The 26,560-nt window shown below is 44.3% G+C and overlaps 1 protein-coding gene across 1 annotated transcript; it reads left to right on the top strand.

Annotated features, from left to right (window-relative positions):
• Positions 1–703: 703 nt before the first annotated feature.
• LOC132402883 (probable cationic amino acid transporter) lies at positions 704–26,041 on the top strand. Its single transcript, XM_059985940.1, has 4 exons — positions 704–736; positions 19,144–19,352; positions 21,101–21,978; positions 25,728–26,041. The coding sequence occupies exons 1-4, from the start codon at positions 704–706 to the stop codon at positions 26,039–26,041; spliced, it is 1,434 nt and encodes a 477-aa protein (XP_059841923.1).
• The last annotated feature ends 519 nt before the right edge of the window (positions 26,042–26,560 follow it).

Raw genomic sequence — 26,560 nt, 5'->3', positions numbered from 1 at the left:
TTCCTGTCAGAATAAAGGCTAAAGGTAGCAAGTTTAGGGATATTGTTCAAGAGAGATTGAGGCCCTGGTTAAAAGGAAAAAGGAAGTACATAGCAGGTATAGGCAAGTAGTGAGGTGCTTATGGAGTACAAGAAATGCGAGAGAATATTTAATAAAAGAATCAGGAAGGCCAAAGGAAGGCATAAAGTTGCTGTAGCAGACAAGGTGAAGGAGAATCCTCAGGGATTCTACAGACACAGTATGTTAAGGTCAAAAGGATTGCAAAGGACAAAATTAGTCCTCTGGAAGACCAAAATGGGAATCCATATGTGGAGCCAGAGCAGATGGGGGAGATCTTATGTGCAATCTTTGCATCGGTATTTCCTCAGGAGATGGGTACAGAGTCCATAGAAGGGAGGCAAAGCGGCATCAACTTCATGGACCCTCTGCAGACTGCAGTGAAGGAGGTGTTTGCATAAATCCCCAGGGCCTGACAAGGTATTCCCTCGGACCCTACGGGAGGTAAGTGTAGAAATTGCTGGGGCTGTAGCAGAGATCACAGGAGAGCTCCCAGAAGATTGGAGGATAGCCAATGTTCTGCTGTTTAAACAAGGCTCTAATCAGCAACCAGCAAATTATAGGTCGGTGAGTGACATCAGTTGTGGAAATGTTATTGAAAGGTATTCTAAGGGACCAGATGTATAAGTATTTGGATGGACATAGAATGACGAAGGATATCATCAAGGCTTTGTGCATGGTAGGTCATGTGTAGAGAGTTTTATATAGATTTATAGAGATTTTTGAGGAAGTTACCAGGAAAGTAGATGAAGTTAAGACAGTGGATGATGTCTACATGGACTTTAGTAAGGCATTTTACAAGATCTCGCATGGGAAGCTGGTTAAGAAGGTTCAGTCGCTCGGCATTCAGGATGAGGTAGTAAATTGGATTAGACAACAGCTTTGTTGAAGGAATCAGAGAACCGCAGTAAAGGATTGCCTCTCTGACTGGGGGTCTGTGACTAGTGGTGTGCTGCAGGGATCAATACTGGGTCTTTTGTTGTACGTGATGTACCATCAATAACTCTCGGAGACTGGAAGTGAACGATGGGCTTTTATTAACGGCAAAAGGGAGCACGATATCTTGGAGACTGAGGGAGGAGCAGTGCCCCAATCACCTTTATACAGGGGTCTGTGGGAGGAGCCACTGGAGCAGTCAGCAGAGGGGCATGTCCAGACAGGTATATATGGTTTACTACAGTATGTCATCTGTATCAATGATCTGAATGATAATGTGGTTAACTGGATCAGCAAATCTACACCAGCACTGGTGGTATAGAGAACAGTGAGAAGGACTATCATAGCTTGCACCAGCTGTAAAAATAGGCTGAAAAATGGCAGATGGAGCTTAATGCAGACAAATGCAATGTTTGCATTTGGCAGGTCTTATACAGGACACTGAGGAGTGTGGTAGAACAAAGGGATCTGTGGATACAGATATATAATTTGTTGAAAGTGGCATCGCAGGTAGATAGGGTTGTAAAGAAAGCTTTTGGCACATTGGCCTTCAGAAATCAATGTACTGAGTACGGAAGAGGGGATGATATGTTGAAGTTGTATAAGACACTGGTGAGGCCTAATTTGGAGTCTGCTCTGCCATTCCATCAAGGTTGATCCTGGATCCCACTCAACCCCATAACCTGTGATGCCCTGACCGACCAGGAAAGCTATCAACTTCTGCCTTAAATATATACCCATGGACTTGGCCTCCACTGCAGTCTGTGGCAGAACATTCCACAGATTCATTACTTTCTGGCTAAAAAACTTCCTCCTTACCTCTGTTCCAAAAGGTTGGCCCTCAGTTTTGAGGCTGTGCCCTTGAGTTGTGGATACCCCACCTTAGGAAACATCCTCTCCACATCTACCCTATCTAGTCCATTCAACATTCAGTAGGTTTCAATGAGATTCCCCCGCAGTCTTCTAAATTCCAGTGAGTACAGGCCCAAAGCTGCCAAACACTTCTCATAGGTTAACCCATTCATTCCCAGAAGCATCCTCGTGAACCTCCTCAAGAACTCTCTCCAATGACAACACATCCATTCTGAGATCAGGGGCCCAAAACTATTGACTATACTCCAAGTGCAGCCTAACTAATTTCTTATAAATCTTCAGCATTATCTCCTTGTTTTTTATATTCTATTCCCCTTGAAATAGAATGGCAACATTGCATTTGGTTTCTTTACCACAGACTCAACCTGTAAATTAACCTTCTGGGAGTCTTGTACAAGGACTCCCTTTGCACCTCTGATGTTTGAACCTTCTCCCCATTTAGATAATAGTCCACACTGTTGTTCCTGTTAACAAATTGCATTATCATATATTTCCTAACACTGTATTCCATCTGCCAATATTCCATCCTTCCAATTTGTCTAAGTCCTGCTGCAATTGCATTGCTTCTTCAGCACTACCTATCCCTCCACCTATCTTTGTATCATCAACAACTTTGCCTCAAAGCCTTCAATTTCATTATACAAATCAGTGACAAATAATGGGAAAAGTAACGGCCCCAATACTGATCCCTGAAGAACACCACTAGTCACTGGCACCCAAACAGAAAAGGTCCCTATTATTCCCAGTCTCTGCCTCCTGCCTGACAGTCATTCCTCTATCCTGCCAGTACCTTTTCTGTAATGGCCCAGGATTTCAACTTGTTAAGCAGCCTCATGTGTGCCACCTTACCAAATGCCTTCTGAAAATCCAAGTAAATGACATCCACTGCCTCCCCTTTGTCCACCCGGCTTATTACTTCCTCGAAGAATTCTAAAAGATTTGTCAGGCAAGATTTCCCCTTACAAAAACCATGCTGACTTTGACTTATTTTATCAATAGTCTCCAAGAACCTTGAAACCTCATTCTTAATAATAGGCTCCAACACTTTCCCAGCCACTGAGAATTTAATGCAGGCAAGTGTGAAGTTTTCAACTTTGACAGGACCAATCTGGAGGACCTGTATTATAAGGAATGATTGAATAGGTTAGAACTGTATTCTTTAGAATGTAGAATATTGAGAGGAGATTTGATAGAGGTTTATCAAAATTATGAGGGATGTGGGTTGGGTAAAAGGCACACAAGCTTTTTCCACTGAGGTTGGGTGGGACTACAACCAGAAGACTTGGCTTAAGGGTGAAAGGTGAGAAGTTTATAAAATGCATGAGGGAAACTTCTTCACTCAGAGGGTTGTGGAAGTGTGGAATGAGCTGCCAGGACAAGTGATGCAGGCAAACTTAATTTCAACACACTTCTGGGACCAACACAGCATGTCCACAACATATTAACCCTAATCGGTACATCGTTCCGATATGGGGAAACTGGAGCAACTCAGGTTCCAATCACCGAAGGAATAACTTCAGATGGTGGACATCCGTGGATTCCCAGTGATGGATACAGCCCAGTCCATTACAGGGAAAGGTCTCCGCCCCACCCCACCATTTAGCACATTTACAAGGAGTGCTGCCACAAGTATCCATCATCAAGGACCATCATCATTTAGGCCATGCTCTCTTCTCACTGTTACCATCAGAAAGGAGATATAGGAGCCTTGGGTCCCAGATCTTCAGGTTCAGGAACAGTTATACTCTTCAACCTTCAGGCTTGTGAACTGGCGTGGATAACTTCATTCACCTCGACTCTCGATTTCACAAACTTTAGGCTTGTATTGGACTCTGTAACTCATGCTCTCTGTACGATTATTCTGTGCACAGTCTGTCCTCTTCTGCAGATTGGTTGTTTGTCAATCTTTGTCTATGTATAGTTTTTCATAAATTCTGTTGTTTTTCTTGTTTTTCCAGTAAATGCCTGCAAGAAAATGAATGGCAAGTTTTATATGGTGACTTATATGCACTTTGATAATAAATTTAATTTGAACTTTGAACGCTGAGATTCATTTTCTTGCAGGCATTCACAGTAAACACTTAGAAACACAATAGAGTTGACGAAAAACTGCACACAAAGGCGGGCAAAGAACCAGTGCTCAAAAGATGATAGACTGTGAGAATGCAAAAATTAAAAAGTGATAATATTCAATAAATGAGAAATATTGAGAATGAGTTGTTGAGCCCCTGAAAGTGCATACATAGTTTGTGAAATCAGTTCAATGTGGAGGTGAGAAAAGTTATGCACACTTGTTCAGGAACCTGATGGTAGAAAGATAATAACTGTTCCTGAACCTCATGGCATTGGACAAGAGGCTCCTGTACCTCCTTCCTGATGGTTGCAGTGAGGAGAGTGCATGGCCCAGACAGCGTGATCGAATATGTGTTGGCGTAGTTTGAATTAGGCATGAGACAGCTGAGGCATTACTCCTCATTTTGATATATCCTATTCAGTGGGTCTGTACTGTCTCACTGAATTTCATTATGCTTTTTAATTGCTTCATTAGATCACTTGCACTTGGTGCCGCATTGTCTGAAGTTTAAGTGAAAAGCACTCTGGGAACAGCTTCTGCCACTCCATCATCAGATTTCTGAATGCTGCAGCAATTGACCAGATTTAGGAACACTGGCAGATGTTGTGAAATTTGTTGTTTTGAAGAAACAGTGCAGTGCAATACGTAATATTAAAAACTGTAAATTACAGTAAGAATTACCATAAAATTAAATTAAATAAGTAGTGCAAAAAGAGAGAAAAGTGAAGCAGTGTTCCTGGGTTCATAGTCCATTCAGAAACTGACAGTGGAGGGAAAGAGGCTGTTCCTTAAATGTTGAGTGTATGTCTTCAGGCTCCTGTAGCTTCTTCATAATGGTAGCAATGAGAAGAGGACATGGGTGATGGGGTCCTTAATGATGGATGCTGCTATTGCTTTTTAAAGGTTCTGATTCTAATGAAAGATTACTAGACATATAATTAATGTCTAAGTGTAATGTAGTCCCTACATCTTTGAAACCTTAAGATTCTGAATAAAATGTTCACAGCTTTTTAGACTTGAGATGTGGATCTTGCAGATTCTCAGATCCCCGCCACTGCTGTCTATTATGCTATAAATACGTTGGTTGTGGTTTACCTTTAGGTGAGAGAGCTAATAATAGCTAACGTCAGAGTAATAGGTGCAAGCTTTTTCATTCACATCGCACTGTGCTTCCTTCCCAAATGAATTATGTTCCCAGTGACAATTATTCCCAATAGTGCTTCAACACTGCAGCTTAGCAGTTAATGCAACACTCTTACAGCTTGGGATATTGGAGTTCAATTCTGACATCCTCTGTAAGAAAGTTCATATGTTCTTCCTGTGTGTGCATGGTTTTATCTGAGTGCTCTGCTTTCCTCCCACAGAATCAGAATCAGCTTCAATATCACTGGCCTATGTCATGAAATTTGTTGTTTTGTGGCAGCTGTACAGTGCAATAACATAATGAAAAACTATAGATTACAATTAAATTAAGTAAGTAGCACAAAAAGTGAGGGAAAAAATAGTGAGGCAGTGCTCCTGGGTTCATTGATCATTCAGAAATCTGATGACAGAGGTGAAGAAGCTGTTCCTAAAACATTGAGTGCATATCTTCAGGCTCTTGTACCTCCTCCTTGATGGTAGCAATGAGAAGAGAGCATATCCTGGGTGATGGGGTCCTTAATGATCTTCTTTTTGAGCTGTCGCCTTTTGAAGAAATTCTTGATGCAGGGTGGGCTGATGACCACGATGGAGCTGAGTGAATTCACAATTTTCTGCAGCTCTTTCCTCCCACATTCCAGGGATGTACCGGTTAATAGGTTAATTGGTTATTGTATATTGTTCTGTGATTAGGCTCAGGTTAAGCAGGTGATTTGGGCCAGAAAGGCCTGTTCCATGCTTTATCTCCAAAGAAATAAAATAAAAATAGATGTTGTGTTGAAGTTGTAAAAGAGGTTGGGGAGGCCTAATTTGGAGTGTTTTATGCAGTTTTGGTCACCTACCTACAGGAAAGATGTAAATAAGTTTGAAAGAGTACAGAGAAAATTGACAAGGATGTTGCCAGGACTGGAGGACCCGAGTTATAAGAAAAGATTGAATAGGTTAGGATATTATTCCTTGGAACATAGAAGAATGAGGGGAGAATTGATAGAGGTATACAAAATTGTGATGGGTGTAGATAGGGTAAATGCAAGCAGGCTTTTCCACTGGTTGGGTGAGACTACAGTTCAAGGTCATGGATTAAGTGTGAAAGGTCAAAAGTTTAAGAGATCACGAGGGGAAACATCTTCATTCAGAGGGCCATGAGAGTGTGGAATGAGACACTACTACAAGTGATTCATGTGAACTTCACTTCGATGTTTAAGTGAAGTTTGAATAAGTTGAGTAGGGATATGGAGGGCTATGGTCTCAGTGCAGGTCAATGGGAGTAGGCAGTTTAAATGGTGTGGCACAGACTGAATAGATTGAAGAGCTTATTTCTGTGCTGTATTTTTCTATAACTCGATGACTCTAAAGTAAATGCTTGTGTGGTTCTCAAAGTTCGCTTTGAATTTGAAGCCAGGCTCAATTTTTTTTCTAACTTCCCTTCCAAAACTGGCACTTACATATTGTGTTGGCCATTTAGATTAGGCCCCAGCTGTGCCTCACTCTGTCTTTGCCTAAACTCTAATGCTTGGACTCTCTAGGCTCAGCCTCCCCTTTGGGAACTCCATCCTTCCGGAATCAACAGGATGCCAGAAATTCTCTTGGGAAGAGTCCAGGATTTGTGGGAATTCCCATCTTGTATTCTAACTATTAGCCAAGTGACCATGAGCAATCACTGAGGCATCAATGTTCTGCCAAGCATGCTGGCCATTCTCTGTAGGCACCAAAATGTGTGGAGAAACTTGTGGGCAGCCCCCAGCATTCTTGGATGTCTTGGTTGTTACAACAAACGACACATTTTACTATGCACTTCAGTGACCATTTTGTTAGGTACTCCTGTACTCCTGCTCATTAATGCACCTATCTAATCTGCCAACCATGTGGCAGCAACTCAGTGCATAAAAGCATGCTGACTTGGTCAAGAGGTTCAGTTGTTGTTTGGACCAAGCATCAGAATGAAGAAGAAACGTGATCTAAGTGACTTTAATCGTTGAACAATTTTTGATGCCAGATGAAGTGGGTTGAGTACCTCTGAAACTGCTGATCTGGGATTTTCACATACCACAGTCTTCAGAGTTTACAGCGAATCGTACGAAAAACAAAAAAAAACATCCAGTGAGCAGTAGTCCTGTGGACAAAAATGCCTTGATAATGCGAGAGGTTATTTTATTAGGTACAAGAGGTAGTCAGTAAAGAATCCATTGAACCTACGTTCACTGCAGCATTTCAACTCCGTCCCTCCAGAAACAAAAGCTACGTTCAGTCTTTTTGATGGTTCATTATCTCAAGTTGTGCCTTTAGGGCCTATTATCCCTCATCACTTCATTCCTTCCTCCTGTCTGGGCTTTCTGTTTAAGTGTTAAGTCAGGTCCTCTTTCTTGAGGTCACTCTCATCCCTGATGTTCAAGGTCAGCCCATGACTGAAGCTGCCATGATAGGGTGGTATAGAAAACGTGTGGCTTGTTGACCTTCATTAGTCAGGGGATTGAGATTAAGAGCCATGAGGTAATGCTCCGATTAGACCACACATGGAGTATTGTGTTCATTTCCGGTCACCAAATTTTGGGGAAGCTGTGGAAGCTTTAAAGAGGGTGCAAAGAAGACTTACCAGGATTAAAGAGCATGTTTTATGAGAATAGAAGATTGAGCAAGCTCGAGCTATTCTCTTTGCAGTGAGGGAGGGTGAACAGTGGCTTGCTACAGGTGTACAAGATGATACAAGGCACCAATACATAGAGTGGAAGCCAGAGACAGGGCAGAAACGGCTAATACATGGGGTCAATCTTTAAGGTGATTAGGGAAAGCTGAGGAGGGTTTGGTAGAGGTTCGGATTTTACACAGAAAGTGCTGGGTGCATGGAATGCAATGCCAGGTGTGGTAGTAGAGACGGATCTATTAGAAACGTTTAAGAGACTCCTAGATTGGCAGATGGATGATGGAAAAATGGTTGTGTACCAGGGAATTCCCACATGGATGGTCCCAAGCCTAGCTGCAAAAGGAGGAAGGTTGGGCTTGGGGCTAGCAATCCCATCCTGTAAAATCTTACAGCTACAGAAATGGCAACAGAAGCTCCAAAGACCTCATCCCTGGAAGATGAAGGATCTTTGAAGGTAGGCTACACCTGGGGACAACATTTGAATCGGGAGCAAGTTACAGCTTGTGATTCAGCTGGGAGCTCAGAGAATTCGACCGTGTAGGTAGGATTTAAGCCTACCTGGTCAATACCTGTGGAGGAGGGGGAACTGCGCAGGCGCGAGTGACGTCAGCGTCGAGCGCGCGCTTTAAAAGGCAGGACTTCTTTTCAGAGCGGGCAGCGGAGTCCGTGGAAGCAGAGTCCTGGGCTTTGGCTAAGTGGGCTTCGGTAAGCCTGTGTGATTGCTCGCTGAGGGGAAGAAGGTAAGGTCGCTAGGTGCTTTTTAGACTTATTCTATCAATCCAGTTCAGGTATGGGGGAGACAGTCAGAGCAGTGGTGTGCTCCGTATGCAGTATGTGGGAAGTCAGGGTCAACACAGTTGTCCCTGATGACCACACCTGCAAAAGGTGCGTCCAGCTGCAGCTCCTATCAGACCGAGTTAGGGAGTTGGAGCTGGAGCTGGATGAACTATGGATCATTCGGGAGGTGGAGGCAGAGATAGATAGGAGTTATCAGGAGGTAGTCACACCAAAAAACCAAGAAGTAGGCAGATGGGTGACGGTCCAGAGAGGCAGGGGGAGCAGGCAGAGAGAGCAGAGCACCCCTGCGGCCATTCCCATTAACAATAAGTATACTGTACTGGATACTGTTGATGGGGATGACCTACCAGGAATGAGTTGTAGTGGTCCTGCCTCTGGCACAGAGGTTGAACCCTCAACTAGAAAGGGGAGGAGGGAAGAGAAGAGATCGATAGTTTTAGGGGACTCTATAGTTAGGGGGGCAGATAGGAGATTTTGTGGGGCAGATCGGGAGTCTCGGATGGTATGTTGCCTCCCTGGTGCCAGGGTCCGGGACATCTCAGATCGGGTGCAGGCTATTCTTGAGAGTGAGGGCATGAACCCAGATGTAGTGGTCCATGTAGGGACCAATGATGTAGGTAAGGTGAGTGAGGGGGTCCTGCTTAGAGAGTTCAGGGAGTTAGGAGTGAAGCTGAAAGGCAGGACCTCCAGGGTGACAATCTCGGGATTGCTACCTGTGCCACGTGCGAGTGAGGCGAAGAATAGAATGATTATGCACATTAATACGAGGCTGAGAGCATGGTGCAGGAAGGAAGGGTTCAGGTTTTTGGATAATTGGTCTTTGTTCCAGGGACATTGGGATCTGTTTCGAAGGGATGGTCTACATCTGAACCGGAGGGGTACTAACATTCTTGCAGGAGTGTTTGCCAGTGCTGCTCGGGGGGGTTTAAACTAGATGTGCAGGGGGCAGGGATCCAGATCCAGAGGGTTGGTCAGAAGGAGCATGGGGTTAAATGTGTAGAAGGTTTGGGTGATCTTGAGAAGGTCATCAAAATTCAGGGTGCAATTTGCCCGATGGAAGTTCAAGGAGCTGGGTTAGGTACAGTAGACAGTGTTTTAAGCAAAGAGAGGAGGAATGGGCTAAGAATTCTATACTTGAATGCGCGTAGTGTCAGAAATAAGACAGATGAGCTTGAAGCTCAGATGAAAATGGGGAACTACGATATTGTTGGGATAACGGAGACATGGCTGCAAGGGGATCAGGCCTGGGAATTGAGTGTACCAGGGTATACGTGCTATCGTAGAGACAGAAATATGGGAAGAGGGGGTGGGGTGGCCCTGTTGGTGAGGAATGAGATTCAGTCCTTAGCAAGAGGTGACTTGGGAACAGGGGAAGTAGAGTCTGTGTGGATTGAGCTGAGGAACAGTAAGGGTAAAAAGACCCTAATGGGTGTTGTGTACAGTCCCCCAAACAGTAGCGTGGATATTGGGTACAAGTTGATTAGGGAGTTAACATTGGCATGTGTTAAAGGTAATGCAGTCGTTATGGGAGATTTCAACATGCAGGTGGACTGGGAGAATCAGGTAGGTGCTGGACCCCAGGATAGGGAGTTTGTGGAGTGTCTAAGGGATGTATTTTTGGAACAGCTTGTGCTTGAGCCAACCAGGAACGAGGCTATTTTGGACTTGGTGATGTGTAATGAACAGGAATTGATAAGTGATCTTGAAGTAAAGGAGCCATTAGGAAGTAGTGATCATAACATGATAAGTTTTTATCTACAATTTGAGAGGGATAAGGGCAGATCAGAGGTGTCAGTGTTGCAATTAAATAAAGGAGACTACGGAGCCATGAGGGATGAGCTGGTCAAAGTTAAATGGGCGGATGCCCTGGCAGGAAAGACAGTGGATCAGCAGTGGCAGATATTCTTGGGCATAATACAAAAGATGCAAATGCAGTTCATTCCAATGAGAAGGAAGGATTCAAAGAGGGGGAAGGGGCCACAGTGGTTGACAAAGGAAGTCAGAGATTGTATAGCATTAAAGAAAAAGAAGTATGACAAGGCTAAGATGAGTGGGAATACAGATGATTGGGAAAGTTTTAAGGAACAGCAGATCTTAACTAAAAAAGCAATACGGAGAGAAAAAATCAGGTATGAGCTCAGTCTAGCCAGGAATATAGAAGGGGATAGCAAAAGCTTTTTTAGCTATGAGAAGAGAAAGAAGATAGTTAAGAACAATGTTGGCCCCTTGAAGAATGAATTGGGAGAAATTATTATGGGAAACAGGGAAATGGCAACAGAATTTAATGCATACTTTAGATCTGTCTTCACCAGGGAGGACACAAGCAATCTCCCAGATGTATGGATGGGCCAGGGTCATAAGATATCAGAGGAATTGAGACAGATTGACATTAGGAAAGAAACTGTGATGAGTAGACTGGTAGGACTGAAAGCTAATAAATCCCCGGGTCCAGATGGTCTGCATCCGAGGGTTCTAAAAGAGGTGGCTCAGGAAATTGCGGATGCATTGGTAATCATTTTCCAATGTTCCTTAGATTCAGGATCAGTTCCTGAAGATTGGAGAGTGGCTAATGTTATCCCACTTTTCAAGAAGGGAGGGAAGGAGAAAACGGAGAACTATCGCCCTGTTAGCCTAGCGTCAGTCGTGGGGAAGATGCTTGAGTCCATTATTAAGGACGAAATAGTGGCACATCTAGATGGCAGAAATAGGATTAGGCCGAGCCAGCATGGATTTACCAAGGGCAAATCATGCTTGACTAATCTGTTGGAGTTTTTTGAGGGTGTAACAAGAATGTTAGACGAGGGTAAGCCAGTAGATGTTGTGTACCTAGATTTTCAGAAAGCATTCGATAAGGTGCCACATAGGAGATTGGTGAGTAAAATCAAAGCTCATGGCATTGGGGGCAGGGTTTCAACATGGATAGAAAACTGGTTGGCAGATAGAAAGCAAAGGGTAGCAGTGAATGGGTGTTTCTTGGACTGGCTGGAGGTGACTAGTGGGGTACCACAGGGCTCTGTATTGGGACCACAGCTCTTTACGATTTATGTCAATGATTTAGATGAGGGCATTGAAAACTATATCAGCAAATTTGCTGACGATACTAAACTGGGTGGCAGTGTGACATGCGAAGAGGACGTTAGGAGAATACAGGGAGACTTGGATAGGCTGAGTGAGTGGGCAGATACTTGGCAGATGTCATTCAATGTGAATAAATGTGAAGTTATCCACTTTGGAAGTTGGAACAAGAGGGCAGAGTATTGTCTGAATGGTGTCGAGTTAGGTAAGGGAGAAATGCAAAGAGACCTAGGAGTCCTAGTTCACCAGTCAATGAAGGTGAATGAGCAAGTGCAACAGGCAGTGAAGAGGGCAAATGGAATGTTGGCCTTTGTTACAAGGAGAATTGAATACAAGAGCAAGGATGTTCTTTTGCATTTGTACAGGGCCCTGGTGAGACCACACCTGGAATATTGTGTACAGTTTTGGTCTCCAGGTTCAAGGAAGGACATTCTGGCAATTGAGGAAGTGCAGCGTAGATTCACTAGGTTGATTCCTGGGATGGCAGGGCTGTCTTATGCAGAGAGATTGGAGAGATTGGGCTTGTACACGCTGGAATTGAGGAGATTGAGAGGGGATCTGATTGAAACGTTTAAGATAATTAAAGGATTTGATAGGATTGAGGCAGGAAATATGTTCCAGATGTTGGGAGAGTCCAGTACCAGAGGGCATGGATTGAGAATAAGAGGTCAGTTATTTAAAACAGAGTTGAGGAAGAGCTTCTTCTCCCAGAGAGTTGTGGAGGTGTGGAATGCACTGCCTCGGAAGACGGTGGAGGCCAATTCTCTGGATGCTTTCAAGAAGGAGCTGGATAGATATCTGATGGATGGGGGAATCAAGGGATATGGGGACAAGGCAGGGACTGGGTATTGATAATGAATGATCAGCCATGATCTCAGAATGGCGGTGCAGACTCGAGGGGCCGAATGGTCTACTTCTGCACCTATTGTCTATTGTCTATAAAAGACTGATCCAGGACAGCAGACTCTGGCCAACAGCTGTCGAGGTGATGGGCTTAAGAAGAAGAGGATCCAGAAAGGAAAGGTTACATTGATCTTAGAGTAGATTCAAGGGAAGGCACAGCAATGTGGGCTGAAAGGCCTGTATTGTGTTGTAGTGTTCTAGGTTTTTAATCTTCTTTGAATGGAGGGGAAAACTGAGCAATGGTAGAGAGGAGGTTCTTGCTCTCCAGTCAAGAGCCTCCCAGCCTTTTACAGCTGAAAGTTCCATTGCGCTTATTCCCTCAATCACGCTGCACCCTACATCAATCTGTTCCCTGGACTGTTGCCCGGAGACTCTCATACTGGCAGATGGTAAAGAGCGATGTGCAAACAATGATAACAGAAATATCTGCATATAGCCTACAGGGAAACCATTAAACTGACTGCTAGAAGCCCTATAATTGAGTTATTGAGCCATTGAACAATACAGCACAGAAACAGACCCTTTGGCCCATCTGGTCTGTGCTGAACTGTCATTCTGACTACTTGTTCGCTTGGGAGAAGATAAGCTGGATTGCTTTCAACTACTGCAACAGTAGAGGTTAGAGCGATGCTATTATAGCGGGGGGGGGGGGGGGGTGTTTGCGTCTTTTGGATACCTTGGATCTGTCTTCACTAGGGAAGACACAGATAATCTCCCAGATGTAATAGTGGCCAGAGGACCTAGAGTAATGGAGGAACTGAGGGAAATTCACATTAGGCAGAAAATGGTGTGGGGGTAGACTGATGGGACTGAAGGCTAATAAATCCCTAGGGTCTGATGATCTGCATCCCAGGGTACTTAAGGAGGTGGCTCTAGAAATCGTGGATGTATTGGTAATCATTTTCCAATGTTCTATAGATTCAGGATCAGTTCCTGAGGATTGAAGGGTAGCTAATGTTATCCACTTTTTAAGAAAGGAGGGAGAGAGAAAACACGGCTATGGACCAGTTAGCCTGACATCAGTGGTGGGGAAGATGCTGGAGCCAATTACAAAAGATGAAATTGCGGCATATTTGGATAGCAGGAACAGGATCAGTCCAAGTCAACGTGGATTTACAAAGGGGAAATCATGCTTGACTAATCTTCTGGAATTTTTTGAGGATGTAACTATGAAAATGGACAAAGGAGAGCCAGTGGATGTGGTGTACCTGGACTTTCAGAAAGCCTTTGATCAGGTCCCACATAGGAGATTAGTGGGCAAAATTAGAGCACATGGTATTGGGGATAGGTTACTAACATGGATTGAAAATTGGTTGGCAGACAGGAAACAAAGATTAGGGATTAATGGGTCCTTTTCAGAATGGCAGGCAGTGACTAGTGGGGTACCGCAAGGCTCAGTGCTGGGACTGCAGCTATTTGCAATATACATTAATGATTTAGATGAAGGGATTTAAAGTAACATTAGCAAATTTGCAGATGACACAAAGTTGGGTGGCAGTGTGAAATATGAGGAGGATGTTAGGAGAATACAGGGTGACTTGGACAGGTTGGGTGAGTGGGCATATGCATGGCAGATGCAGTTTAATGTGGATAAATGTGAGGTTATCCACTTTGGTGGCAAGAACAGGAAGGCAGATTGCTATCTGAATGGTGTCAAGTTAGGAAAAGGGGAAGTACAACAAGATTTAGGTGCTCTTGTACATCAATCACTGAAAGTAAGCATGCTGGTACAGCAGGCAGTGAAGAAAGCTAATGGCATGTTGGCCTTCATAACAAGGGGAGTTGAGTGTAGGAGCAAAGAGGTCCTTCTGCAGCTGTACAGGGCCCTGGTGAGACCACACCTGGAGTATTGTGTTCAGTTCTGGTCTCCAAATTTGAGGAAGGACAATCTTACTATTGAGGGAGTGCAGCGTAGGTTCACGAGGTTAATTCCCGGGATGGCAGGACTGTCAGATGTTGCAAGATTGGAGTGACTGGGCTTGTATACACTGGAATTTAGAAGGATGAGGGGGATCTGATTGAAACATATAAGATTATTAAGGGATTGGACATGCTAGAGGCAGGAAACATGTTCCTGATGTTGGGGGAGTCCACAACCAGAGGCCACAGTTTACAAATAAGGGGTAGGCCATTTAGAACGGAATTGAGGAAAAACCTTTTCACCCAGAGAGTTGCTGATCCGTGGAATGCTCTGCCTCAGAAGGCAGTGGAGGCCAATTCTCTGGATGCTTTCATGAAAGAGTTAGGTAGAGCTCTTAAAGATAGCAGAGTCAAGGGATATGGGGAGAAGGCAGGAACAGGGTACTGATTGTAGATGATCAGCCATGATCATGTTGAATGGCGGAGCTGGCTCAAAGGGCTGAATGGCCTACTCCTGCACCTATTGTCTATTGTTCTGGAGTTTGGAGTTCAATTCCATTGCTGTTCTGTAAGGAGTTTCTATACATCTACACTGTGGAATGTATGGGTTTTCTCTGGGTCCTCCGGTTTCCAGCTCAGAGTCCAAAGACTTGTAAATTGTCTCATGATTAGGTTAGGGTTAATAAGGTTGTCAGGGTTGTTGGTGTGATGTGGCTCAAAGGGTTGGCCTGTGCTGTGTTGCTAAGTAAATAACTAAGATCCCTGGTCTGAGACTTTGAAAACATTATATATTTTATATGTGATTGCATGTTTATTGCTAAATAATATGTGCCTCGTGCTGAGTATGACTGTTGGTACTATGTTTTGCACCTTGGCCCCAGAGGAACGCTGTTTTGTTTGGCTGTATTCACGTATGGTTGAATGACAAATAAACACCAACTTGAACTTTTTTTATTAAAAGTACAGGGAGAGTAGATGGATGACTGGCTACAGGTTGATGGGACTAGGCAGATAAACATTTCAGCATGGACTAGATGGGATGAAGGGCCTTTTTCTGCATTGTAGTGTTCTGTGACTCAATTTCTCTCCTGTATGCTGATTTGTCACCACCTTTTATTGGGCCTGTGACAGTGGTGCCGTCCATAGACTTAAACATGACATTGGAGCTGTGCTTAGCCACACATACCACTGTAAGTGCAAAGCGAGTAGAGCAGGGGGCTAAGCACACAGTCTTGCGGTGCACCTGTGTAATGGAGATTGTGGAAGCGATGTTGTTGCTAGTCCAAAATGACTGGGGTCTGCAAATGAGGAAATTGAAGGTCCTATTGCACAGGTAGTTCTTGAGGCCAAGGTCTTGAAGCTTTTTGATTAGTTTTGAGGGGATGATGGTATTGAATATTGAGCCATAGTCAATAAAGGGCATCCTGATGTGTGTAGCTTGGCTGTCCAGATATTCTAGGTTTTGTATGAACAGCCAATTAAATGGCATTTGCAGTGGACCTGTTGTGAGGGTTGGCAAGTTGGAGTGGATCCAAGTCGCTTCTCAGGCAGGAGTTGATGTGTTTCATCACCAACCTCTCAAAACTCTTCATCACATTGGATGATATTAGTGTATTGGATGACAGTCATTGAGGCAGGTTACCACATTTTTCTTAGATATGGGTATAATTGAAACCTGCTTGAAACAGGTGCAAAGTGAAAGGTTAAAGATGTTGATGAACACTCCAGCCAGTTTGTCAGCACAGGTCTTTAGTATTAGTCAGGAGCCCCATCTGAGACAATTGCTTTCCATGGGTTCGCTTTCCTGAACGATGCTCTGACATTGGACTCAGAAACTGAAACCATAGGTCCTTGGGGGCTGTGGGAGTTTGTGATGGATCCTCCATGCTTTGATGGTCAAAGTGAGTATAGAAGGCGTTGAGCTGATCTGGGAGCAAAGCTCTGGTGTCACCTATGTCGCTTCGTTACTCTATGTAGGAGGTGATGGTGTTCAAGCCCTGCCCTGGCTATCAAGCATCCTTCATTGCTTCGAGTTTAATCCAGAATTGCCACTTCTCCTGTGAGATGGCTTTCCAGAGTTCATACCTGGACTTCTTACTTGGTTGCCAGACTCCAAAGCCTCTGATCTTGCCCTCAGGAGACTGGTTCATCCAGGACTTCTGGTTGGGGTAGACATTGAATGATTTTATGGAGACACTGTCATACACTACAGGAGGGACAACAGAACTAAGATGACTAAGATGATGCTGGCCTCATGTTCAACTCTTGGACTACATTGATAAGGATAATTCCACACAAGTTTGTAGATAACAGTCAGGTAATAAGAATGCTCTTTTTCAAATAATACAACACCAAGAGAAGCTTCTGGAATAATACTAGTGTAACCAATATAAACACTAGGACGCACATCGAACAACCGTATATACATACTGTGACCACTAGGAAGCAAAGTAACAGTTACCTGTGTGGAAGTAATTATATCAAATACAAGCAGATAATTAATTGTTAAACTGCAAAGAAAAGAACAGTTAAACAGTCTAATAAGAATTAAACAGTCAGATCCAACAGTACTCTGCCAGTCTAACTCTCTGGACATGACATTTCCCCACAATGAGTCACAGAGCCATAACACATAAATGGGCCCTTCAGTACAACCAGTCCATGCTGACTAAAGTTCTAAGCTTGTTCCATTTGCTCATGTTTAGTCCATATCCCTCTTAACCTTTCCTATCCATGCACTTAAACCATCCTTTAAATGCTGCTTATGTACCTGCTTTCATCACTTCCTCTGGACCACCCTCAGTGCGAAAACACCACCCCTCAGGTTCCTGGTAATTCTCTTCCCTCTCACCTTCAACCTGAGCTTTTTTATTATTCAAATTTTTATTGTTTATTCTTATTTTACAAAGCAGCACAGTGTATCATAGAGCAGATACTGTAGAGCATATTTACACAACCATCCCATGACAGGAAATCAAATAAGACTTAGAAACAGAAAAAAAATTCTAATTTAAGTTTAAATAAACATACAACCAAAATTGATCCCATGCATCTTGCACTTTTCTCTCACTGTTAATTCTTCCCAATATGTGTTTGTTAGCATAGCGGTTAGTAGAACACTATTAACACTTGGGGCATCAAAGCTTGGAGTTCAATTCTGGCACAGTCTGAAAGGAGTTTATACTTTCTCCCCATGACCATGTGGGTTTCCTCTGGGTGCTCCAGTTTCCTCCCACTGACTGAAAACATATGGTTAGTAAGTTGATTGGTCATTGCCCTGTGATTAGACTAGGGTTAATTTAGTGAGTTGGGCCAAAATGCCTATTCTGCAGTATATCTCTAAATGAAAATAAATTAAATTAAAAATAAATAAATAAATAAATTCATCCCATCTATGCCCCTTATAATCTTGTACCCTTCTGTAAGATCACCCATGAGTTTCCTACTCTTCAGTGAAGAAGTGCCAACCTCTTCACAACTCAGTCCTCTGTGTTCCGGCCACATTCTCTGCAACCTTCCCAGTCTCATGTCCTTCCTCCTGTAGCCGGATGATCAAACCTTCAGTGGTCTCATCAGTGTCTTGTACAATGCAACCTAACACCCCAACTCTCGTACTGATGAAGGCCAACATGTCTTAATGCCCTTTAGAATGCCACAGTGGTTAGTGCAAAGCTATTATAGTCCTGGGAGTCGGGGTTTGGAGCTCAGTTCAGGTGCTCTCTGTAAGGAGTTTGCATCTCCTCCAGATGAACTGTATAGGTTTTGTCCAGGTGTTCCAACTTCATCCACAGTCCAAAGACATACTGGTTAGTAGGTTAATTGGCCATTAGAAATTATCCTGTGATTAGGCTAGGGTTAAATAGGTGGGTTGCTGGGTGATGTGGCTCAGAGGGGCCTGTTCTGTGTTGTATTTCGAAATAAGTAAATAAATGCTAGAAGCCATCTTCACCACCCTGTCTACACACGAACCATGTAAATACCTAGGCTTCCCTGTACTGCAACACCCCCTCCACCAGGTCTCCACCTGTGGAAGTCCTACCCTCATTTATCTTCCCAGAATGCAACACTATCATAGTTGGGGGGGGGCACAGTAGTGCAGTGGCTAGTGCAATTGCATCGGAACACTCGTGATCATCAATGAGGGTCAATCCCCACCATTGTCCATAAATTTATATGTTCTCCCCATGACCACGTGGGTTTAATTCAGGTGCTCCAGTTTCCTCCTACGGTCAAAAGATGTTTGAGTGGTGGGCATACTATACTGCTGTTGGAGGTTTGGCAATACTTGTGGGAAGCACTCAGCACAACCTCAACCCCAACAATGCATTTTTCACTATATTTTTCAATGTTTCAAGCTTAAATAGTAAATTGATTATCAAAGTATATATTAGTTGCCTTATCCAAACCTGGGAGTATTTTTTTGTGAATATTCACATTGAATACAAAAAACACAATGAAAAACTGCCCCAAAAGGATGGACAATGTGCAAAAGGCAACAAACTGTAAATACAAAAACAAATAATAATAAATAAGTAAACTATAAATATTGAGAACATGAGATGAAGAGTCTTTGAAAATACATTTAGAATTTTTGTAAGCTGCCTGCAACATGTTGCCATGGTTCCCCAATGTCATTTTCTCTATCTTTGTCAATAATGGAAGGAGTTGGAATCAAATCAGAAGCAATGGTTGTGGGGTTCAAAAGACTTTCTAATTCCTTGTGGTCTGAACTGAGTAAACGTACCATTTCATTGACAGTCATCTGGGTGTCTCCTTCCTGCACTAGGTCAGTGTAATCCTGACGCTGATGGTGCCTTATTATGCCATCGACACAGAGTCGCCACTGATGGAGATGTTTGTTCTTCACGGGTTTCATGCAGCCAAGTACATTGTGGCCATCGGATCGGTGGCGGGATTGACCGTCAGTCTGTTGGGTTCACTCTTCCCGATGCCAAGAGTCATCTATGCTATGGCAGATGATGGTCTACTCTTCAGGTTGGTGACTCTCTGGAAGGAATAGAAGACCGTGTTGATAGCGTGAGATAGAGAGGTGTGCAGAAACAGCTGCATAGATTGAGTTGGCCAACTACCTAGGCTATCGAAGAACATAGAACATAAAACAGTACAGCACAGGAAGAGGCCCTTCAGCCCACTATGTTGTACCAACCCAAATAAGTTAGTAATCAAGTGAATTCCTTCTGTCTAGACAATGTCCATAGCTTTCCATTTTCCACACATTCACATACTTATCTACACATCTCTTAAACGCTCCTAATGTATCTGCCTCTACTACCACCCTAGGCAGCACATTCCAAGTACATACCACCGTGTAAAAAAACTTGCCCCTCGCATCTCCTTTGTAATTCCCCCCCCCCCCACCTTAAATGCATTCCCTCTGGCATTAGACATCTCAACCCTGGGAAAAAGATACTGTCTGTCTACTCTATCTCTGTCTGTCATAATCTGATAAACCTCAATCAGTTCTGGCAGAATGCCTCACCAGACCTCACCAACAGTCACCATGACCTTCCCAGCTGACAGTGAGAGGAACCCTCCTACTCAGACCCTTCCTCATGCTCGGACTATCACTCCCATTGCAGGCTGCTCATGGGATAACTGTAGCTGGGACGAGACGCAAGCTATGAGTTTGTGAAGATGGTGTGTAGAAAGATGTTACGGTTTATCCCAAGCAGCTGTGAGACAGAGGACTCTCTGATCGACGGGCTATTCCCAGAGACACATGCCCACACACAGATTTGCATTGAGTGCTTCTGGCAGATCATCAGCGTGGTGAAAGACACTCTTTTGTCTGCCTGAAGCTTGTTTTTCTGCCAGCAAGTCAAGATATCCATGGAGGAATTCTGCCAACCAGCACATTCAAGGTTCTAGGGGTACATACTGAGGGGACACACTAAAGCCAGGTGCACTTACCACAAGGGCATGGTGCGTTCTTCTGCTATTGGAGAGGGAGGGACCAGTTTGGGTAAGGAAGCCGTTCACTTACTGTAGAAGTATACCATTCCACTCCACTGGTTTTAAAGAAAGTAATAATACAGTTCTTAACACATTGAGTAACTCACTGGGTCCCATCAAAAAGAATGATGTTTATATTCTCATCTTTTCCACATTGCCCCATGAGTCCACCCCTCACAACAATCTCACTGCCCTTGGGTATTGCAGCTCCTTGCTCTTAAGATTACCCCACAGGAGTTTCACTGCTATACGACCATAAGACATAGGAGCAGAATTAAGGCATCCAGCCCATCGAGTCTGCTCCACCATTTCATCATGGCTGATTTATTATCGTTCTCAGCCCCATTCTCCTGTAACCTTTGATGGCCTGACTAAATGAGAATCTATGAACCTCTGCTTTAAATATATCCAATGCCTTGGCTTCCACAATTGTCTGTGGCAATGAATTCCACAGGTTCACCACCCTCTGACTAAAGAAATTCCTCCTCAACTCTGTTCTAAAGGAATGTTCCTTTATTCTAAGATTGTACCTTCTAGTCCAAGACACCCCGATGAAAGGAAACGTCTTCTCCACATGAACTCGATCCAGGCCTTTCAATATTCAATAGGTTTCAATTAGATCCCCCTCATCCTTCTAAACTGCAGTGAATACAGGCACAGAGCTACTAAACACTCCTCATCCATTAACCCTTTCATTTATTTGTATATAAAAATTCAACCTTGTTCTGTGTAATTCTAAAAGTTTGCTGTTGTTGGATGTCCCTCTCCAGGTTTTTAGCTCATATCAGTGCCTACACAGAGACGCCAGTCGTGGCCTGCATTGTCTCGGGATTCCTGGCAGGGCTGCTCTCTTTGCTGGTCAGCCTGCGGGACCTCATTGAGATGATGTCCATTGGGACACTGTTGGCCTACACCCTGGTGTCGGTGTGCGTCCTGTTGCTTCGTTACCAGCCCGAGAGTGACATCGACGGCTTCGTTAAGTTCCTGTCAGAGGAGGGCACCAAGAAGAAGGAGGGAGTCCTAGCCGAGTGTGAGAAGGAGGCTGCCTCCCCCATCAGCGAGGGTGAGGACTACACGGGCCTCGACAAGAACACGTGTGGCGCCAAGAACCTGCCATCCTTGGGGGACAACGAGATGCTGATCGGGAAGGCGGACAAGTCCAGCTATGGTGTGAATCACCCCAATTACGGCACCGTGGACATGAGCTCGGGCATTGAGGCAGACACCTCGGAGAACATCTACCTGATAAAGCTGAAGAAGCTGATTGGACCCCGGTACTACACCATGAGGATTCGCCTTGGGCTGCCCGGCAAAATGGACCGCCCCACCTCCATCACCGGCCGCACTGTCACCACTTGCGTGCTACTGCTCTTCATCCTGACATTCGTCTTCTGCTCATTCATCATCTTCGGGGAGGAGTACGTTTACCAGCAGACCTGGTGGGCTCTCCTCCTGGTCATCCTGATGGTCTTGCTTATCTGCTCCCTGGTATTCATCATCCTCCAGCAGCCTGAAAACCCCAAGAAGCTGCCGTACATGGCGCCCTGTGTCCCCTTTGTGCCTGCCTTTGCCATGTTGGTAAATATGTACCTCATGCTGAAGCTCTCCAGCATCACTTGGATCCGCTTTGCCGTTTGGTGCTTTGTAGGTAAGTGCAAAACGAAACGCCTTGCTCGGGTGGTTCTTTCGGTTGAATGGTCTACACTTCTCTTGGTGAGGATACGCTGAGTGAGCTTGGGCTTTTCTCTTTGGAGCAATAAAGGATGAGAGGGGAAAAGATGGAGATGTACAAGGTGATAAGAGTGCCAACGACTTTTTCCCAGGGCAAAAATAGCTAATGTGAGGGGACATAATTGTAAGGAAATTGGAGGAAAGTTTTGTGGGGGGGAGGGGATATCAGAGGTAAGCTTTTTACATGAGCTGCGGTGGGTGCACGAATCCAGAGGTGGTGAATTGGAGACATTGAAGAGACTGTTAGATAGGCACATGGAGATAGGAAAATGGAGGGCTATGTAAGAGGGACAGCCTGGATTGACCTTGGCGTAAGTTAAAACATTGGCACAACATTGTGGACCAAAAGGCCTGTACTGTAAAGGCTGTACCATTCCCAGTTCTGTGCTCTTTGTCTTGCCTGTCCAAGGGGGCTCCAATTACTTTCAAAAGGCAGCATCAACATGCTCATGACTGTCCCGGGCTTACGTCTCTGTAGTGCAGTGAGAAGGCAGACTACTCAACCATGAATGGCATTACACTGAACTGTGTGATTCTATAACAAGCGCAATAATAATAAATTCACTGGGGACTAGTTACAGCAAGCCGTAGAGGTCAAGGAAATATCAATGCCTTCTCAGAACTGCTGACTCAGTCACAAATCCAACAACAATGGGAAAACAGCTAAGGTTGTACCATACAATCTTAGAACATGACAGCACATTACAGACCACTTGGCCCATCTAGTCCATGTTGAACCATTTATCTGCCTAGTCCCAATAACCTGCACCTGGACCACAGCCCACCATTCCCCTCCCATCCATGTACCTATCCAAATTTCTCTTAAATATTCAATCAAACCCATATCCACCACTTCCACTGGCAGCTCGTTCCACACTCAAATCACCCTCTGAGTGAAGATGTTCCCCCTCATTTTCTCCTTAAACATTTCATTTTTCACCCTTAACCCACAGCCTCTAGCTCTAGTCTTACCCAACCTCAGTGGAAAAAGCCTGCTCGCATTTACCCTATCTATATTCCCTATGCTTTTGTGCACCTTGATCAAATCTTCCCTCATTCTCCTATATACCAGGGAATGAAGTTCTAGGCTATTCAACCTTTCTCTGGCTAAAAAAAATCCTCCTTACCTCTGTTCTAAAGGATGGCCCCTCAGATTTAAGGGTGTGCCCCTTAGTTCTCTATACCCCCACCATAGGAATCATCCTCTCCATGTCTATCCTATCTAGTCCTTTCAACATTCGGTTGGTTTCATTGAGATCTCCCATATTCTTCTAAATTCCCATAAGTACAGGCCCAAAGCTACCAAATGCTCCTCATATGTTAATCCCTTCATTCCCAGAATCATCCTCGTGAACCTCCTCTGGACTCTCTCCAATGACAACACATCCTTTCTGATATATGGGCCCAAAACTGTTGACTATCCTCTAAGTGGCCTGACTACAAAGGCTTAACATTATCTCCTTGCTTTTATATTCTATTCCCCTTGAAATAAATGCCAACATTGCATTGCTTTCTTTACCACAGACTCAACCTGTAAAGTAACCTGGGAGCCTTGCACAAGGACTCCTAGGTCTCTCTACATTTTTGATGTTTGAACCTCCTCACCATTGAGATAATAGTCCACACTATTGATCCGCTCACCAAAATACGTTAGCATACATTTCCCAACATTATATTCCATTTACCACTTTTTAGCCCATTCTTCCAATTTGTCTAAGTCCTGCTAGAATCACATTACTTCCTCAGCACTACCTACCCCTCCACCTATCTTTGTATCTTTCACAGACTTTGCCACAAATCCATCAATTCCATGATCCAAATCACTGACAAACAATGTGAAAAGCGGTGGTCCCAATACTGAACCCTGAGGAACACCACTAGTCACCAGCAGCCAACCAGAAAAGGCCCTTTATCCCACTTGCTGCCTCCTGCCCGTCAGCCAATCCTCTATCCATGTCAGTATCTTTCCTGTAGCACCACAGGATTTTATCTTGTTAAGCAGCCTCATGTGAGGCACTGCCTTCAGAAAATTCAAGTAAATGACATTCACTGCCTCCTCTTTATCCATCCTGCTTGTAACTTTCTCAGAGAACTCCAACAAATTTGTCAGGCAAGCTTTCCCTTTATAGAAACCATGCTCTCTTTGACTTATTTTGTCATTACTCTCCTAGTACCCTGAAACCTCATCCTCAAAACTGTAATAGACTCCAACATTTCTCTCCTGCTGAGATTAGGCTGACTGGCCTATAATTTCCCTTCTTTTGCCTTCCTCCCTTTTAAAGAGTGCAGTGACATTTGCAATCTTCCAGTCCTCTGGAATCATACCAGAATCAAATGATTCTTGAAAGATCATGACCAATGCATCTGTTATATCTTCAGCATCATCCCTCAGTATTCTGGGATGTAGTCCATCTGGCCCAGGTGACTTATCCACCTTAAGATCTTTGAGTTTGCTTAGCACGTTTACCTTCGTAATAGCACTGGCACCCATTCCTGCTCCCTGACACTGATGGACCTCTGCCACACTGCTAGCATCTTCCACAGTAAAGATGGATGCAAAGTATCCATTAAGTTCATCTGCCATTCCCTTGTCCCCCATAACTACCTCATCAGCATCATTTTCTAGTGGTCCAATATCAACCCTCACCTACCTTTTACTTTTTATATAACTTAAAAAATGTTAGTATCCTACTTTGTATTATTGGCTAGTTTGCCCTCATAGTTCATCTTTTCCCTTCTTATAGCTTTTTAGTTGCCTTTTGTAGTATTTTAAAAGCTTCCCAATCATCTAACTTTTCACTCACTTTTGAGACATATTACCTTTCCTTGTCTTTTATGCAATCCCTAACTTCCTTTGTCGGCCAAGGTTGCCTATCCCTGCTATATGAGAACTTCTTTCTCTGTGGGACATATTTATCCTGTGTCTTGTAAACTATTCCCAGAAACTTCAGCCATTTCTGCTCTGCCATCATCCCCACCAGTATCCCCCTCCAATCCACCTGGGCAAGCTGCTCTCTCATGCCTCTGTAATTCTCTTTATTCCACTGAGATACTGATGCAAGTAAGTTATGCTTCTCCCTCTCGAACTGCAGTATAAATTCAGTCATATTAGGATCATGGCCTCCTGAGGGTTCCTTTATTATCCCTCTCATACACCATTCTCCTGCCTTCTCACTGTAACCTTAGAAACACTTACTTTGAATATACTCAAAGACTTAGCTTCCACAGCCATCCATGGCAATGAATTCTACAGATTTACCACTGTCTCGCTAAAGAAAATACTACTCACCTCTGTTCTAAAGGGATGATCTGAGGCCTCTGGTCCTAGACTCACCCACTTTAGGAAATACCACTTCCACATGCATTCCATCTCGGCCTTTGAATATTTGATAGGTTTAAGTGAGATCCCCCCCCCCCCCCTCTGTCCTTCAATACTCCAGCAGGTGCAGTCCCAGAGCCATCAAATGTTCTTCATGTGTTAACACTTTCATTTCTGGAATCATTCTCATGAACCTTCTCTGGACTGTCTCCAATGCCATCACGTCGTAAGACAGCCAAACCTGTTCACAATACTCCAAGTGTGGGTATCATACCAGTCTTGTTCCACACGTACGTGGCGGTTACCCAGTCTGCTTTTGGCTGATGGCTGTACTCTCTCTTCCCTAGGCTTTCTCATTTATTTCGGATATGGGATCTGGAACAGCAGCCTGGAGATCGGTGCGCGGCAGGAGGCTCTGAGCCAGAGCACGTATCAGCGCTATGACGTGGACGACAGCTTCCCATACCCCGAGGAGGAGGACAACCAGTGGCAGGAGGCATGGCCCGCAGCCGAGCCGAGGGGCTACCAGTCCCAGCAGGCGATGCCGGACATTGTGGGCAATCACAGGACCTACGGCAGCAAAGCCAAAGGCAAAGGGAAGCATGGCAAGACTTCAGAGGCGCTGATTGCAAATGACGAGCTTGACTATTCCCCTGAATAGGAGGTACTGACCCCTCAGACCCTTGGGCTAGCATCATGGATGTGATCTCTCATCATGCTGTGGTATGGCATTCAAAAAGGCAATATGCGGTTCATTGGAGATTCCTGCCCTTAACTTCACTCTGTTAGCATATTAAAGGGGCCCCATTTTCATGAATAAATACTTGGCACAAACATGCACTGACTAGAAGTGTGGCTGATTGCAATGACTTCTCTATTACAGCACCAGTTACCCTGGTTCAATTCCCTTTGCTGCCTGCAAGGAGTTTGTACTTTCTCCCTGTGACCACTTGGGTTTCCTCCAGATGCTGTGGTTCCCTCCCACTTTCCAAAGCTTATGGGTTAGTGTTTGTGAGTTGTGGACTTGCTAGGTTGGTGCCGGAAGTGTGGTGACAATTGTCGGCTGCCCTGCACAATCTTCAGGCTGTGTTGGTCAATAACACCAGGTGACGTATTTCACAGTATGTTTCGTAGAGATAGGGAAGCCAGCAAGAAGGATGCGGGTTAAACTACAGAACCA

Source organism: Hypanus sabinus, chromosome 2, assembly GCF_030144855.1.
Source record: "Hypanus sabinus isolate sHypSab1 chromosome 2, sHypSab1.hap1, whole genome shotgun sequence".
Lineage (NCBI taxonomy): Eukaryota > Metazoa > Chordata > Chondrichthyes > Myliobatiformes > Dasyatidae > Hypanus > Hypanus sabinus.
The sequence above is the reverse complement of the archived record's forward strand: the minus strand, read 5'-3'. Positions and strand labels throughout refer to the sequence as shown.